This window comes from Capronia epimyces, assembly GCF_000585565.1.
Source record: "Capronia epimyces CBS 606.96 chromosome Unknown aczIQ-supercont1.5, whole genome shotgun sequence".
Lineage (NCBI taxonomy): Eukaryota > Fungi > Ascomycota > Eurotiomycetes > Chaetothyriales > Herpotrichiellaceae > Capronia > Capronia epimyces.
Genome location: NW_006912908.1, coordinates 269,293 through 286,113, shown reverse-complemented (window position 1 = coordinate 286,113; position 16,821 = coordinate 269,293). Strand labels below are relative to the sequence as shown.

The window sequence follows — 16,821 nt, the reverse complement described above, 5'->3', positions numbered from 1 at the left end:
CATGATTTGGAGCTGTCCTTTCTGTGGCACTCGTACCCCGTACGCTCCTCCAGGGATTCGACCTTCTATTCCCTCCTCTTCAAGAGTCTTGTGTCACCCGATGGCTGCGAACTTCAGCCCAACACGCTCACTCCCGCCGTCAAGGTGACCATCACGATCACGATCACGGTCGCCATCAACGTCAAGGTGTACCATTATTAGCTTACTACTCTGAGTAGTTGACCTATCTACTCCTACTTTCATCGTTTATCCGGTCCGTGCATGTCTTAGACATATTGGACTCGACATTCTGACAATGGCCGGATCTCAAGATATAAAAGCACCTGCGCATCATCATGATCATTCTCATCTGTGGAGTTGGTTGCTGTGACGTGGCCGAACAATGGCGGCAATCATCCGCGAGACCGGCAGTGCGACCTCTCCGACTTGCACAACCATGATCAGTATTCATGGCAAGAAGATGTTGATCATTTCCTATCTCCACAAACTCCATGTTGAAAAAAGTACAGCCTCATTTTGTCCCTTCCAACTGACTTGATATAGATTGCAGGAGGTGGCAAACGCGCATTCTCTCGGCCCGCGGTCTAGGGTTTCTACGATGTTCTATTCAAGGGCAAGAAACTCGAGTTCCGGCATCCTTATAGCTCCTATGTCATGGAGAATGTCCTCTTCAAGGTGTCATACCATGCTAAATTCCACTCCAGACCGCCGTTGAAGATCAAAGAAATCACCAACCGCACCTACGAGACCTCCATTCGAATCATCGATAAGCAATTCAAGCCTATAGACAACCTTACTGACCGAGATCACTGCGTTCAATATATGGTTAGAGTCATGTTGGCGTTCAACCGCTGGAAGCTACCGACTACCCATCCAGGATGGCAGCGAGGCTCCAATCAATGCTACAGTAGGGCCGCATGGTCTTCAAAGCTTGCTCGCTTACAAACACTCATCCAGGTACATCAACATCACTTGCCCATGACTCTGGTGTTTAACTTTCGAATCGCAACCAGAGATGGCTCCATTTCCACAGCTTCCAATGCCGCCGCCATGCATCGTCGACGAACTTGAAATCGACTCAAGAAAGGATCTTCCCCAGGCAACGCCGCCCTGACAGGACCACGCCCGCGCCTCGACCACTGGACGGCCTAAACCTGCTTATGATTGCCCATCTTGCTGAAGGCAATCGCTCGGGTTCGTAGAACATGGCGTCGTCTCGGGGCAGTATGCTCCAGGTTCTTGCGGGGGTGTATTGCTCAGACGTCCTCATAAGTGTCAGGAGGTTGTCAGTTTGTCGAGGGTTTCGTCTCATCCCGCCAACCAACACTCCGTCGCCGGCCCCTCAGCAACATGCATTTGCGTCTGCGTCTGCGTCTGCGTGCCAGCTCGAGTCGCATGCTCCGACATGTACGGGGATGTACAGCACCTTGACGATAACTGCGCTTGCGTGCAGTGCAGGTGGCGTGTAGTTCAGTGCTCTTAACCAAGAAGAAATCAAAGTTGACGCAGATCTTCTCCGAGTTTGACAACAGGCTCGCCGATGGAGTTGACCAAGAACTCGTTATGCTAGAAATGTCGTGCGAAATTGCCGGTATATTGGCCGCACACCCAATCACAAGGAATTTTAAATGTGCAGCACAATAACCGGCCCACGGTGGTCTCGACAATCCACGTAAGGCGCGAGGCCAGAAATGTGGTCCAGGGGTTTGGAATGGGCTACGGGGTAGTTGTGAAGCCCTCAACAAGTCGAGCAGGAGAAAACCAGCCAGCACCAGGCTGAGAGCCAGTGCAAGAAACAGGGGTCCACGAAAATGGTTGGCAGAAGCAAGCATAGCAACCATCATGCCATGAAAGACCTTCCGGGAAGTGTGCGTCGGACGAGGTCATCGAAGGAGGAAGAAGGAACAAGGAAGAAGCCTCGGATACGGGGACTGCTGGATTTGGAGGATACGGACAGGTCGGGCCTGAGGCGTTGTTCCGGCCGGCTTGAAAGGTGCTAAATGTCAGATGCCAGATGCCGCATACCACAACTGCGCGACATGCTAAGTGCGGTCGAGGGGAAAGAGGTCATGATCGAACCGCTGGCTCCCGCAGAGGGAGGAAGAACTGCACGAGTGTTAGGGGGTGGTAATAGCGGAGGATTATTCTGCCCGGCCGGTGGAGGTGGTGGCGGAGGCGAGATAGCAGCAGGAGATGTTCTGTGAAATAGTGGCTGTCCTGCTTTGGGCGGCAATGGCGGTGGTACGATCTGAGTAGAAGGCATATAGCTTTACCGGCTAGGAGGGGGCGGTGGAGGAACAGTAGGTCCATGACTTGGTGGAGGGGGAGGAGCTGAGGATTGACGTTCTCCTGTAAACGGGAGAGGCACCTTAAACATCCCGATGGGCTCGCCTTAGGCGTAGTGCTGGCAATCCCATCAGCGATCAGCGATCAGCGCGCGGGGAGGGTTGAACTCGCTTGGCTCTAAACTTCTAGTGTTTTTTGCACGGCTGGCACCTCTTCAAAGACACGGGTGTCATGGCCACCATCAGAGGGCAACCGGCCTCGGTGCAGATAGGGCAGGGCACCACAAGGAGATCCAGCGAGGATTAAGGAAATGCTTCGATTCAGGTCCATTCAAATCCATGTCTGCTTGTTCACATTGGATCTGATGTACGGAGTACGTTTACCTCAATGGCGAGCCGTAGCTGGACCGGGACCAGCCATTCCGGGAGCGCTGAGCCTTAGGCTTAGGGGCCCCTTAGCCCTTCTACGGATCAAGAAAGAGCATCACTTTCCGTGGGTGCACAATCATCAACGCGAGTGACGTCTTGATTGAACTGAACGCAGCCTCCTAAGCCTTTGCCCCTAAGCCTGATGTTAGGCACTGCAGCCACTTTACTTTCGTTCTTTAGTTGACTTTAGGAGGGTGACCTAAGCCTAAGGGTGGGTGTCAGAACTCATGGCGCCTTAACTCCACAAGCGTTGTGACCAGCGCGATATAAGGTGCCATGAATCCTGACGCCCATCCTTAGCCCCCAAGTCGCCCCTGTGGTGCCCGCAACATTGACCTTAGGCCACACTTCAGGCCACATAGTCGGACATGCATGGATAAGGTAGGGACCACTGGTGCCACCGGCTACGCATGACCACATTGCGTGTGCAATGGCATTACTGTTGAATCGTCCATCACAGCACCACATCTGGATCTCGGATTGTGATAGCCTTGTAAAAGGCAGCAAATCATAGACGTTTGGCAATAAAGATGAATGGCGGCCATGACTTTGTCAAAGGTTGAAATGTTCTATATTCTCTATCAAAGGGTCGCAGGGAGCACATGCTTATAGTATAGACAGCATGCCTAAACCAGGTTTCTAGTTAAAGCACAGGGCTGGGAAAGCCTAAATTAGTGCCTAGGTTTGACAGACTTGGGCATAGGTTTTGGGAATGGGTAGGGTTCGATATCGGCGTGGAGTCGGAGTCGCTTCTAGACAGCTTGTTGGACCACCACTGAAGCGCATAAAATTGGGCGACCCCAAGACTAGAAGCGACGACGAGAACTCGTTACTAATGCCCTCCCGCCCCGCCCCCGTTCCCGTTATACTTTACCACTATTAAGCATCCCGTTGTTCAAACTTCAAGGGGGATGGGGGAGCCCAGACTATACTCCGCACAGGCGTGCCTACACCAGCCTTCTGGTGACAAGCAAGGTTGGGAATGCCTAAGTCGGTGCCTCCAGGCTCTACGGGAAAATCTTAGGGCACCTATTTCAACTCCTAATCCGCACTGTACCTATTTTGGCTATCTTACTACGTGATGGGTGTTGTACAACGGTAGAGACGTTGTGCGAGGGCCCTTAGGCATCTTACAGAAGGCTTAGGGGTTCATTACAGAGGCTACTTAGGCCGCATATAGTGCCTACTAGGTAATCCACGACGCCTACAACGCCTATAGCGCCTACAACACCTTAACTTACTTATATGATTTCTCGGCCTCGTGCTGATCGATCTCCCTCTCCTGCTTGGGCCTACGAACCCTCGTCTCCACGACCCCGCTAGAATTAGGTGGAGAGAAGAGGAAGAGAGTTCAAACTTACTCCGTACAACGTGCAAGTCCGATACTTGTCGTGTCTTGCAGAACGTCGTGTACGGATCACTCTCCCAGCAACGAGGTTAGCAACAACAAGGTCAGCGTAAGAATTCAGCCGGATTAACTAGAATCCGGCCTTGGTGCGGTGCGGACGAGCAAGCTGCCACCAGACTCCCTACTCCGGAGTATGTGGCCATGACCACGGCGCCTACGGTCGAACAGGACGCGGGAATATGTAGGGCCAAGGCACAATTCATGTAACTGACCACGTGACGGTTGGGTGGTCTCACTTTTTGGCGGGAGAAAGAGGTAGAAAAATGTCGAAAAGTTGGCATGAAGGGGGGATGGCCAGATACCCAACTTCTGGCCGGATGCTCGTCCTCTCACCGACCCCTCACCCCCCCTGAGGCACCCTGGAGTGCTGGTTGGATGGAAAAAGTGAGGCTGGGACATGTAAGGAGACCGGGGGTGCGACACTAAAAGACCAGGGTGAAGCACTAAAAAAGTCGAAGACCGGGGGAGGGACCGGGGGAGCGACCGGGGTCTGGGGTAGGGGGGTAGCGCCTAAACGGCCAATGACTTAATTCCCTCACGCTGTCCCTTGTCGATGCTCGACGCGGGCTTCAAAATTGGCCAGCACCGTCCCCTCAAACTCAATTCTGGTGTCTTGGACGAATGGCGAGGCAGAATACTTGTCGCGACTTGCAGGTTCTGCAAGCAGCCACCCTCCAAACTCAGTTTTGCTCTCGTCGTCGAATCGCGAGGCAGTTTTCTGCCGGCACAACCCCCAAGACCCAACGTTTGCTATCTTTGACGAATCGCAGGGCAGAATGTCGACGCAGCTTTCGGGTTTCTGCAAACACCCATCCTGCAGCCTCAGCTTTGTTATCTCTGTCGAATCGGGAAGCACAGCGGCCCTGGTCGACCCTCGACGCGAGCTGCAGAGTTGGCCAACACGGCGCTTTGCTATCTTGGACGAATCGTATTGTGATATTCAACAGGACGGAGGTGACATGTCAAATACAATACAGAGCTACCCAATACATATGCACGTGAAAAAGTATGATTCAGGGAGGAAAGCACAGCACTTAGTTAACATATTAATATAATATAGAGCTACCTAATACATATACACATAAAAAAGTATAATTTAGGAAAGAAAGTACAGCACTTAGTTAAGATATTAATATAATATAGAGCTACCTAATATATATATACGTAAAAAAGTATAATTTAGGGAGGAAAGTATAGTACTTAGTTAATATATTAATATAATATAGAGCTACCTAATGTATATGTACGGGAAAAAGTCTGATTGAGGAGGATTGTGATACCTAACAGCACTGAGTTGACATATCACATGCAATGCAGAGCTGCCCAACGCTGTCCTCGTATATGCACGGGAAAAGTTTGATTGAGGAGGAGGGGGCACGGACACTCACATGTGCCATCCCTTTTCGCTGGCAATCACCGAGTCACATATGCCATCCCTTGTCGCTGAATGATCACTGTGTCACTGCAGCTGTAGACCGGCATTCTGACCCCGAGCTGAAAATGAAAATCGCGCAGTAGTGCCAGCGCATCAGGCAGCAAAGAAATGATGATGTGATGTTGGTTGTTGTTGGTTGTTGTTGAAGGCGGGCAACAGGCTATTCTGCCGGCAGAATTGAGTACTGCGGAGCACTGCTACCAAGGGCGCAAAGAGTGCGATGTACCTGGTACATGTAACATATATTACGCCGTACTCTTAGGTATGCCAAGCCTTGCCTGATCACGTGCTTGGCAGTAGAATTATAGAATCTCTACGGTGTACGGGGTACGAGATACGGGGCACGAGATACGGGGTACGAAGTACGGAGCATGTCTCTAGTCACATGATCCTTCATACTGCCACGCGCCACACAAAGGGAATAATCACCCATAAACGTGACTATGGCTGTGGCGATGACTGTGGCGGTGACTGACTATGACTGTGACTGAGATTGTGTGAACCACCGCCTACTGCCTTGCCTGCGCTGCCTGCGCTCCGCTGTCTACGCCGCCCGTTATGTAAAGTTTCTAAGCACCCCTCCCCAGCCGAGGACCACGCAGGACGCGCCCGGAACAGGCTTTGACCATATAGGCTGAAGTACCTAAAGAGGTGTACGACACACCCACACACCCACACACAAGCCCCCCTCTCCTTGCTGTGGTGGTGACTGTGGCGATGACTGACATTGACTGTGATTGTGATTGTGTGAACCACCAGCTACTGCCTGCGCTGCCTGAACTGCCTGCACTCCGCTGCCTGCGCTGGCTGTTATGTGAACCCCACCCTTCCCTGGCTGTGGCAGTGACTGTGATTGTGCGAACCACCGCCTGCTGCCTGCGCTGCCTGCACTGTCTGCGCTGTCTGCGCTCCGCTGCCTCTTCTGTAAAGCCTTGGACCCGCATTTTGTTTGATAGCCTTGCCCCTTAGCCTCGCCGTGATACAACTGTTGTAGCACGCCCCTTGACAATCATGCCTCTTGATATGGTCTTTGCTTTAGTTTGCAACCTGCAACTTAAACTTGTGCCTTTACACTCTGTACTCCACAACTTTCCTCTACAGCTTGCGCACCTTTACACTCTGTACTCCACACCTTTCCTCCACCACTTTTGCATCTTTACCTTGCACCTTGCAACTTGCACCGTACACTTTGCAACCTTACACCTTGTACTATACTTCTTCATATTATTCTTAACTCTTCAAAGTTTACAACGTCCGTCACCCGCTGGCTGATCTGGCATCTATATCGACACGGTCAAGTGCTGTGGCCTGGCACAGAACGGCTACGGGGACATAGCACGAGGATGAGACGAGTTGATATGAAATGAAAGAGAACGACGCGGTGTACGGCAATTTCTCCAACATCATCTTCGACCACCAGCATCCTGTGCCGCTGGCAGCCAACGACGAGGCATAAAATCATGCCAAAAAAAGTCCTGGAGAGTGAGTGACATTATTCGGCGGTCAGGCACACAGGTAGCAGAGCGACTACATAACAAAGCTCGTCTCTTTAACCACAAGCTCCTTGAAGATCCATCCCATCGCGGACGTAAACCCGAGTGGAAAATGGGAAATGGGAAATGGGAAATGGGAAATACTTGCCCTCCACCCCCAGCGAGGTTCCCAGGCTCAACGAAACACTGCTGCCCATCTGGAACATTGTGAAACCTTCTTGTTTGTTGTCCACGGTCTTCCTGGATATCCAAACCCCGACGTTTCCCTGGTCTCCCAGCCCTGAGGCGCTCAACCTGGTACATTTCATCCTCGATCGATCAGCAAACAAAGTCTGATAAATCGTAATATGGTGACGATTGTGGCTGTGGCTGGCCGGGCGCCGCTGCGTCGTCTTCTTGTCCTTATTGCCCTTCTTGTTCTTTTTGTAAGCATGTTAACATGGAAACACGCAATAGACTGATCACTTGCAAGACACAAGTCCTGTAGAGCCACAACTTTGTCAATCGCGAAGAATCCATCCAATCTGTCCAGGCTCGGATGTCTAATCGTAAAGTGGTAGCCTAGACATATAGCGGTGATTTCCTTAAACTCTCAAGTACTGCGGATTCGCGGCTTCGAGCAGGGTGCGACTCTAGCTCTCTTCAAGAATGTTGGATACGCTCTTAACAGAGCAACACTCTCCACAGAGTAGCGTACTCGAGAGAGTAACGTACTTGACCGAGCAACGCTCTCGGCGAGCCTGACAAAGAGAAGTGCCTTGAACTACTCGGCGAGAGTCTCGCCTGTGTTGCTCTCTCGTCTACGTTGCTCTGTTTAACGCTTTACTTTCGCATTCACCGCTTCCTTGCGCCCTCGCTACCCATGTCCACTCTGCTGGCCCGGATCTGTCTTCTCCATGTCGCTCCGACCATGGTGCAATGTTGTGTTGAGCCAAGATCTCAGCATCCAGCCCTGTGGTGGTTGAGTTCGATGTGGATGCTGTTACTGCGGCATCTATGCGTAACAGCCGTGCTCGCTCCTCTTCCAGACATGCAGCACAGAGCAGAGTCACCTAAGATGCTGAAAACATGGAAGGACCGGCTGGTAAAGATGATGAGCCAAGACAAATTTGTCTTGCGACAACAAGGGTGATAGGATAGGGGCCGAGACTTTGTCTTGACGATCGATCGATGGGACTCGTATACGTCGATAATGAGCCGCAGCTGTCTTCCATTTGACCCACTGACCCAGACGCTGCTGACCAGCCCACAGGCTCTGGATCAGACGGAATACAGGCGGACACATCGCAGTCGGCGTCGTTCAGGGTTCAGGGAGGTCTTGATACCCGTCGATCAATGTCTATAGATTTCCCGGTCAGCCCGTATTCCTCATCTTCGGTCTGGATGAACGTACTCACTCTGGAGAGTCTAGCATGCCCTGGTCAAGCGCATCCCCGTGTCCACTGTCACACAGAGAGGCCTTAGCCCAGCGTCACACCGGCCCCAGCTCCGAACACTTCCCCGGCCAATTCGACCCTGTCTACAGGCCGAACACCTCGCGTTGTAGGTTTTTTGCATTTGTTTCCTTGCCAGATCGAACACAATAGTGGTGCTCGTACAGTCATCAAATCAGACTAGATCGCATCAGCTCAGCTCACCTCATGTGAAGGACGATATGTTGACTGTGTCAGGATCTTGGAGTATCGTGTTCCTTCTTCTACCAGCAACTCCGGGTGAGTCTTCGAGTATTCGAGAATGCCACCCGGCGTTCTGGACGGCGATGGTCATGGGCGATTTGAGTACACACGCCGACCACCCAGTGGCGACGCGCAAGGACAGACATCTGATCGTGTACTTGATGCGGTAGAAGAACTGTTCGTTGCGCAGGAACTCGAACAGGTCGCGTGCGGTGGATCGAGGCAGAATCTTCTCTCGGGTGGCCTAGGGCCTTTGTTTCCCATATTATGATTGCAGAGTCGGAGGCTCCGTACGGATGCAGTACTGACTTACCAACTCAACGATTGTGGTTCTTCATCTTCTTCATGCTATACATCTCAGCGGTCAGCAGTGGCGTAGGTTGCAGGTAAGGTACGTAGTCCAAGTACAAGGCTAGGCTAGCCAGTGGGTGGATGGGATCTACTCCGTACATGTAGATCAGATATTAACTACAGTCGGACTATACAGTACAGTATGTACAGTGAGTACCGACGAGAGTATGGCATGCATGGCACGCGCAGAGTAGTGCGAAGAGGAAGAGCTGTCAGGGGCGGGGCATCCAGGGAAGGCCCTTTGGTCACATAACAAGGCCAAGGCGCGCAAGACTATTTGCTCTTGTTCTCTCTCTCTCGAAGTATATCGATAACTCGAGCTATACTACAGCTTTCTATTTAGTGAGTCCTCCACTCCAGCCTTGGTAGCAATTCTGGAGTACATGCTAGCCTGAGCCCCCTATTTCCTAGTTGGCCTAAGTCCTAGAGGGCTCCCAGTGCTCTGACATATTAAGGCTCCGCAAACATACCTCGAAAACAGCAGTGGTCCGGGACGTATGGACTTTTGGACGTGTCTCATGGAGGTAAGGTGATCTATGGAGTACATCTCCGTACGGTGCAGTCGATGGCAGGAATGATGCTTGGCTCCAGACCCGTCGGTCATTGGCTGCAGTGGGGCCCATGGCGCAACTGCTGGGTGGAATGGCGTGCTCTAGTGCATATGCTTTTTGCCTGCTCTCTCAACCTCACTTTGTGGTAATCCTCAGGTGCGACTTGCCATACACCCTACCTTACACAGCTACATCTGTCTCTCTGCTTTCTGCTCCCTGGTCCAGCAAGATGCCCCAGATGATTGGCATCTCCCCTCTCCCCTCTCCCATCTCCTATTTCCCTTAGTTCCTCTCCATGCCCGCAGCCAGACGCAAATACCGTCCTTCCAGAGACATCTGTGCCGCCTGCCGCACCCGCAAAGTCCGCTGTGGTGGTCGTGGCAGTGGAAATGGAAATGGAGATGACAGTGACAACGGCAATGACAATGATGGCTCGGCTGCCTGCGATCACTGTGACAGGCTTGGATTGTCGTGTGTCTTCCCAGACGCCACTTCCTCTTCCACCCGGCCGATGTGTGACTTGCCGAGACAACGGGCAATAAGAGCTTGTCTCCATTGCCATGCACGCAAGATCCGCTGCACTGGCCAACTCCCCCAGTGCCGGAGGTGTCTTGATCTAGGTCTCGGTTGCGTATATCCGCCACACAAGAAAACACAGTCTGGGCCTGGGCCTGCTCCACGATCGGAGCCACATACGAATGTCACGTCCACGGGGACGGCTTCCCTATCAGAGCAAGACTCGAGACAATCCACCGACGCCTTGTCCGACTCGGTCATCATGCAGTCCGACAGTCGGAGTATGACGGACCATATGGACTGCCTGGAAGTGGAAGTGGACAATGCAGGTTTGCCTGCCCTCCCTCCGCTGCGTGTCATGAGAAAGATCTTCGATGCCTTTTTCGAGCACATCTACCCTATTCCCGTCTTTTCTTTTCTTCACAGAGCCTCTCTGCTCCAGCTTTACCAGTCCGGCCGGGCCGACCAGGGCCTTCTCTTTGCCATCATTGCCCTCACCGTCCTTCTCACCGACGTGGACGCAGAAACCGGTGTGTCCGCCAGCCGATACATGGATTTCGCGCAGGGACCCGTGTTACAGCAGCTGGAACGGCCTTCAGTCACCAAGCTCCAGGTTCTCGTGCTTGCCATCAGATTCAGAGGTCTGATCCGGCAACGGGCAATGGCATTCATGCTCCTCCCGACAGCCACTCGCATGGCGTACATTCTCCGTCTAAACTACGAAAACCCGGAACGGAGTGCAGTGGCACGGGAGTCCAACAGACGGTTGATGTGGTCGGTCTTCACGCTCGATGGCATGATGTCCGGGGGTCTCCCCGACTTTCGCCTGTGCGCACCCGAGACGCTGCATATCCAGCTGCCGTGCAATGAAGAGAACTTTGAACTGGGTGTCGATGAGACCACTCCGGATCTGGAGACTTCGCAATCAGCCTCGGGCCAATTCCCTGCCAACACCGGCTTGGTGGCGTTGTACATCCGCATATCATGGATGAGGAGTCGAATCTTGCAACACACCAAGCGGGTGGTCGCGGCGCGCTCCCACGACACGGAGGAAATCGAACGCAGCATCACCTCCTTGGGCCGCGACCTGGCGGCAATCGCAGCATGCCTCCCCGCGAAGTATGTCTTCTCGGCCAACAATCTACGATTGCGGGCTTTCTCGTCACGACTGAGTGCATTCGTGCTGTTTCATCTCTGGTGGCATCAATGTCATTGCGATCTGTTTCGAATAGCATTGTCGGGATTGCGGGAGGCCCTGCCACAGTCCACCACCCAAAGGTTGACCCCGGAATTCGTCTCCCACTGTCGGAGGCAGTGTTTCGACCACGGGGCTTCCATCATCGAAATCTTCACCACGCTACAGTCTCTACCAATCGATTCACTCTTCCTGGACTGGGATTCGGTGGCCTGTGCCTACCAGAGTGCGCGATATCTGTTCTATGGATTTCAGAGCGACAGTCAGGGGTGCGGCATGTCTGCAGGGAAGGTCAAGTCGTCTGCCGCGGTGTGTCTCTCTGTGGTCCAAGGCAGATATCTCCCACACCAGATAACGCCCGAGAAAACGGTAAGCCCCAACTACTATCCACGCCACTCACATATACTGACGCCGAGTCAACAGACGGACCTGGCAACCATGGTCGAGCGAGACCTATCAAACACCTCGGCTGTGCTTGAAGACCAGGATTCGAACCGATGTCCACGGCACGGGGACAGACCGACCGACCTCTCACCTGCCTCTCAGCAGATCCTGTCCCATCAGAGTATCATATTCGACGTGAATATCCAGCCCGAGGGTGACGAAGTAGCGATACCTCCAACATTACCTCAATGCACGCCTCGTATGAAGATGTCAGGAACCACGACAGCTCGGTCCGGAGTCTCCACTTCCGGCCAGGAAATACCTCGCTTTCCCGAGTTTGATCACCCAATCGACTTCTCCTCGCTGCAACCCGACACGTCCGTTTTTGATGCACTTTTTGACGAAAGTATGTATCATGATTTGTACGGGTTCGACAACATGGCCTGGTTCTCCGAGCAGAGTTGGACGCCCGGTTCCAATGAAGACCCGTGTGAAAGTGTGGTATAATTCACCAAAGAATCAGTCCATATCATGATATGATTGATATATCGCTCCCACTCCGAGTCCGAGATTTGTCAGGGGTACCAGAGTGCAGTATCAGTGTCAGATCGAATTCTTTCTAAGATGGCAGAGGTCCTGGCAGGCCTGGACTGATTCTTCCGCGTCTGCTTCTTCATCCTCGACTTCTTCTTCTTTACCCTCCTCGACGTCAACAATTTCGATCCGCTGTGGGAACTTGTTCCAGTGATCTTTCTTTGCTTCCTTTCCATGTCTGAGTTAAGTGTGACACGTCAGTCTGGCTCTTGTAGCCAACCCGAGGGGATTCGAATTCCGGTACTGAGTCAGACTTGGCTGGCGATTCTTCCATCTTCATCCTCGCCATGTCGAAGTGAACTTTGCCTGCTTTCTTGTTCTTTAGTGCTGGTAGGTTGGGTTGCTCTCGTTGACAATGGCTTTGTACTTGGAAGGTGAAAGAGATATTGCTAACTTGAATCCTTGCCATCCGTGAGTGTCACTGTGTACCAAGGCTTAGGCTGGGTCCTTAGGGGTCAGAATTCATGGCGTCTTAAGTCCGCACGTGTTGTGACTAGCGCGACATAAGGCACCATGAGTTCTAACACCCAGCCCCAGGCCTTAGGCCTGGGGGCCACCCTGACTATATACTCGGCAGCACCTAACTTTGAGGGCGAGGGGTGGAGGCGCGAGTCTCCTGGGCTCTCTTGTGTCCTTGAGTCTTCCTTCCCCGGCAGGGTAGATGGTAGAGACTGAGACTTGTACTTGTAGATGAGGCTGGAGAATACTCTCTAATATTCAACAAGTCCAAGGACTGGCAGGCTCACCCCCGGCACTCCATGTCCGACCAAGGTCCAGTTTATGTCGTGTCGTCCTCCGCCTCTAGCATCACTGACGTTCGGCATCGATAGGCCTCAAGTTTGTCGCCAGTCCCTTGACGGCTGCCTTCTCCTCATCCCCATCGCCCGCCAGCACAATCCCCCCAAAATCATAGTCCTTGAAATTCCGCAGTGGCACTTTGTGCTGGAATAGGTAATCAACCTGCTCCAGGGTTTTGCCCTTGCATTCAGGCACACAGAAGTATGTGAAGACGACGGAGAGAACCGCGATCGATCCGAAGATGAATCCCACTTTCGACTCGAGCCCGGCGTACTGGGGGTAGATCAAGTAGGGGACGGAAAAGCTGACGGCAAAACTGGGTCAAGGTAAGTATGGCCTCATGGCACTGGAGGTGGTCTGAAAACTCACTTGAAGAGAACATTGAACCCGAATCCAACCCGCATCGTCAGGTCCTTCAGTCTCAGCGCCGGTAGCTCGGTCGACACGACATAGGTCATGGGAGCCCAGCCAATGGTGAAGCCGACGCTCATGATCGTCATCATGGACACAATTCCTATCGACGTTCCGCGACCTGTTGGGTGGCGTGTCCCCAGCCCACCCATCGTCATCAATCCTGCCACCTGGGTGAGTCCACCGATGAAAAGGAGAGGCCTGGTTTTCGGTCAGAAAAGTACTTGCGCCAGGCGGGGATGGAGCATGGCATGTCCATTCGGAATACATACCGTCGACCAATTCGATCGCTGATCAGTAAGACGAATGCGAGAGCCACCAGGCCAATCCCGGCATTGATCAGTCCCATACTGAACGGGTTGACCGTCCCGAGACGGCTAATGAAGATGGCGCCGTATTGACTGGCGAAGGCCTGGCCAGTGGCTTGCTGAAATACGTTCATCATAATCACCAACACCGTTCGCATGAGATTGGTTCCCTGGAACAACTCGATATAGCGGCCTTTTTCTTGCTCCACTGCGAGGCCATATTTGAGTTCTTGGAACTCCGTCTCAATCGCCTCTTGGGTAAACGCTCCCGCCCGCAGTTTTTCCAGGTTGTTCTTGGCCTCCTCTTCATGGCCGTGGAGGAGCAGCCAGCGTGGGCTTTCGGGGACGAGGAAGATCAAGCTCAGGATGACGGTGGGGATGATGTAGAACAGGCCGAGCGGGATGCGCCACGCGCGGTCGTCAGAGAGGGTGCTAGTTCCGCGACAGACCGAATTGATCACCAGTCCACCGAGACCGATGCTCAGCTGATACGTGCCGACAATAAGACTTCTTGCCGGGGCCGGGACGATCTCGCTTTGGTAGACCGGAACAACCGCCAACTCCATCCCAACATAAATGTAGTTCAAGATTCGGGCCGCCATGATTTGTTCGCGGTGTTGTGAGGTCACCGCGATCGTGGCCGTCACCAAGGCATAGCAACTCATGCAAAACATGCACCATCGTCGGCCGAATCGAGAGGAGATTTCGGTGCCGATAAGGACACCGGCAGCGAAGCCGATGTAGTTGAGACTGTTGAACAGAGACAGCCAGTACGGTTCCAGAGCGTACTTGCCCGTGGCATGGTTCAGCTTCCCGAACCGCCTGGTGAAGGGCGGCATTGCCTGTGTGGTCGCGAAGGCTTGATTGTCAAAGCCATAGTTGGTCGAGGACAGGGCTATCAGAAGGCAGCCCAACGCCAGGGGCCGGTTGAAGTATTGCAGAGGGGAAAAGATGGTCATGGTCAAGGTGAGGGTCGTGGTCAACGGTGACGAGAAGACCTGCCTGCGACTGCGACTGTGGTGCCACCCCTTTTGTATCTCAGTCGCTCCCACCACGGCGTAGGAACATTTTGCCACTCCTGAAGTGCCGATTGCCGCACGACCATGATCTCTGCATGGGCTTTGCTACCCAGGTCAATGTGTTGACACAAATGCAGCTCAGGTGTTTGAGGCTGAAGTTTGCAGATGGCGCCATTCCGACAGCCGCGTTGGTGCAATCACCGCAACCGGAATTTCCGACGGCCGCTTTGAAGATTCGATTCACCCCTGATCCTCATCCCGACAGCCGCCCGTGCCCCGATGGTGACCTGTCCTGCGCTTCTCTTCTTCATGGAGACATGTCAATGGCATATTGCGCCATCTGCATGCGAACCGAACCTCACGTCCACTCCATTGCACCAAGTCAATGTCTCATTCCTTGCCGGCAAAGCCTCTCCCTCTCCCCGTCAGCTCCGGCGATGGAACGGGCAGGGGCAGGCCAAACTTGATCATTTTCATGCCCGACCAGTTGCGGTACGATGCACTGGGCTGTAGTAGCGATGGCACGGCACCGATCCGAACCCCGAACATCGACGCCTTTGCCCGTCGTGGCACGCGGTTGACCAACTGCTTCACCCAGGCCTCGGTCTGTTCTCAGTCGAGATGCAGCATGTTCACCGGCACCTACCCCCATGTCAGCGGTCATCGAAGCCTCGAAAACCTCATCAAGCCCTGGGAGCCGAACATGTTTCGGTCGCTGAAAGAGTGGGGCTATCACGTCGCTTTCTTAGCCCCCCGGGGAGACACCTTCGCCCCGACCGTGACCGAGCTGAGTGTCACCGAATATGGCTTCCTGGAGACTCCCGGGTTCGTGCCCGACTTTTCAAAGGGTGCCGTGCCTTCAGAGGATATCTGGGGCCGTCTCTTCTATCGCGGCCTGCGAAGCCCCGAGGAGTCACTCGACTACGACGACGCGGTCGTCCGGTCGGCCCTCAAATGGCTGGAATGTCCTCCAGACGACCGCCCTTGGGTCCTGTTTCTCCCCTTGATTTTCCCCCACTGTCCATTCCAAGTGGAAGAGCCATACTTCTCCATGTACGATCGGTCAGCCATGCCGGAGGTTTCGCATGCCACGCAGAAGACGGGTTACGAGCCGCGGTATATGAAGGCCATCCGAGATCGGTACGGCACGCATCGGGCCACGGATGAGATCTGGGCTGAGGTCAAGGCCACCTACTATGGAATGATATCCAGGCTAGATGACCAGTTCGGCCAGCTGGTCGACAAGGTGGACCGGCTGGGGTTGTGGGACAGCACCATCACCATGTTCTTTACCGACCACGGCGAATATCTGGGAGATCATGGTCTCATCGAGAAATGGCCTTCGGGTCTTTCCGACTCCCTAGTTCATGAACCGCTGATCTTGGCCGGCGCCGGCTTACCCGAAGGACAGGTCTCCGATGTCATGTCTGAAATGGTCGATCTGATCCCCACGGTGTTTGAGTTTTGCGGCGTGGCGGAAAGCTTCCCGCACAATGGCAAGTCTCTGATCCCCGTCCTTCTCGACGGGGTCCAACATCACAAGGACTTTGCCTTTTCCGAAGGGGGCTTCTTGACCAGCGAGGAGCCGATCCTCGAACAAGCCCCGTACCCATATGACATCAAGGCAGGCCTCCAACACGAGGACACGACCTTGGTGGGGAAAGCCATCAGTATCCGAGATCCGACCTGGACATACGTTTATCGACTCTACGAGCCCGCAGAGCTGTACCACCGACTACAAGACCCCGGCGAGATGCACAATCTTGCCGCCGACCCGCGCCATGTTCCGGTAGCCAAGCGACTCGAAGCCGAGATCTTCAGGTGGTTGGTCGAGGGTTCCGACTTTGTTCCTTGGACCAAAGATCCTCGCTTCCCGGATGTCAAGCTTCCCAGTCCTCGGACGCAAATTGAGGAGCGTCTGGCAAAGAAGACCAGGGAATTGCAGTTGGATTGACAGAAACTTGTCAA

The 16,821-nt window shown here is 53.5% G+C and overlaps 4 protein-coding genes across 4 annotated transcripts; 3 read left to right on the top strand and 1 right to left on the bottom strand.

Moving 5' to 3' along the window:
• Window positions 1–588: 588 nt before the first annotated feature.
• On the top strand, window positions 589–852 carry A1O3_06083 (2-methylcitrate dehydratase; the record flags this gene model as incomplete). The annotated part of the gene is made up of 1 exon (XM_007736203.1): window positions 589–852. A coding segment is annotated over one exon (264 nt), but the record flags the coding sequence as incomplete, so codon positions are not given.
• Window positions 853–10,406: 9,554 nt separating this feature from the next.
• On the top strand, window positions 10,407–12,230 carry A1O3_06082 (uncharacterized protein; the record flags this gene model as incomplete). The annotated part of the gene is made up of 2 exons (XM_007736202.1): window positions 10,407–11,708; window positions 11,763–12,230. The coding sequence occupies 2 exons, from the start codon at window positions 10,407–10,409 to the stop codon at window positions 12,228–12,230; spliced, it is 1,770 nt and encodes a 589-aa protein (XP_007734392.1).
• Window positions 12,231–13,124: 894 nt separating this feature from the next.
• Window positions 13,125–14,793, bottom strand: A1O3_06081 (uncharacterized protein; the record flags this gene model as incomplete). The annotated part of the gene is made up of 3 exons (XM_007736201.1): window positions 13,125–13,431; window positions 13,485–13,727; window positions 13,799–14,793. 3 exons carry the CDS (start codon window positions 14,791–14,793, stop codon window positions 13,125–13,127), a joined length of 1,545 nt encoding a protein of 514 aa, XP_007734391.1.
• Window positions 14,794–15,238: 445 nt separating this feature from the next.
• A1O3_06080 (uncharacterized protein) lies at window positions 15,239–16,807 on the top strand (the record flags this gene model as incomplete). The annotated part of the gene is made up of 1 exon (XM_007736200.1): window positions 15,239–16,807. One exon carries the CDS (start codon window positions 15,239–15,241, stop codon window positions 16,805–16,807), a length of 1,569 nt encoding a protein of 522 aa, XP_007734390.1.
• Window positions 16,808–16,821: the final 14 nt, after the last annotated feature.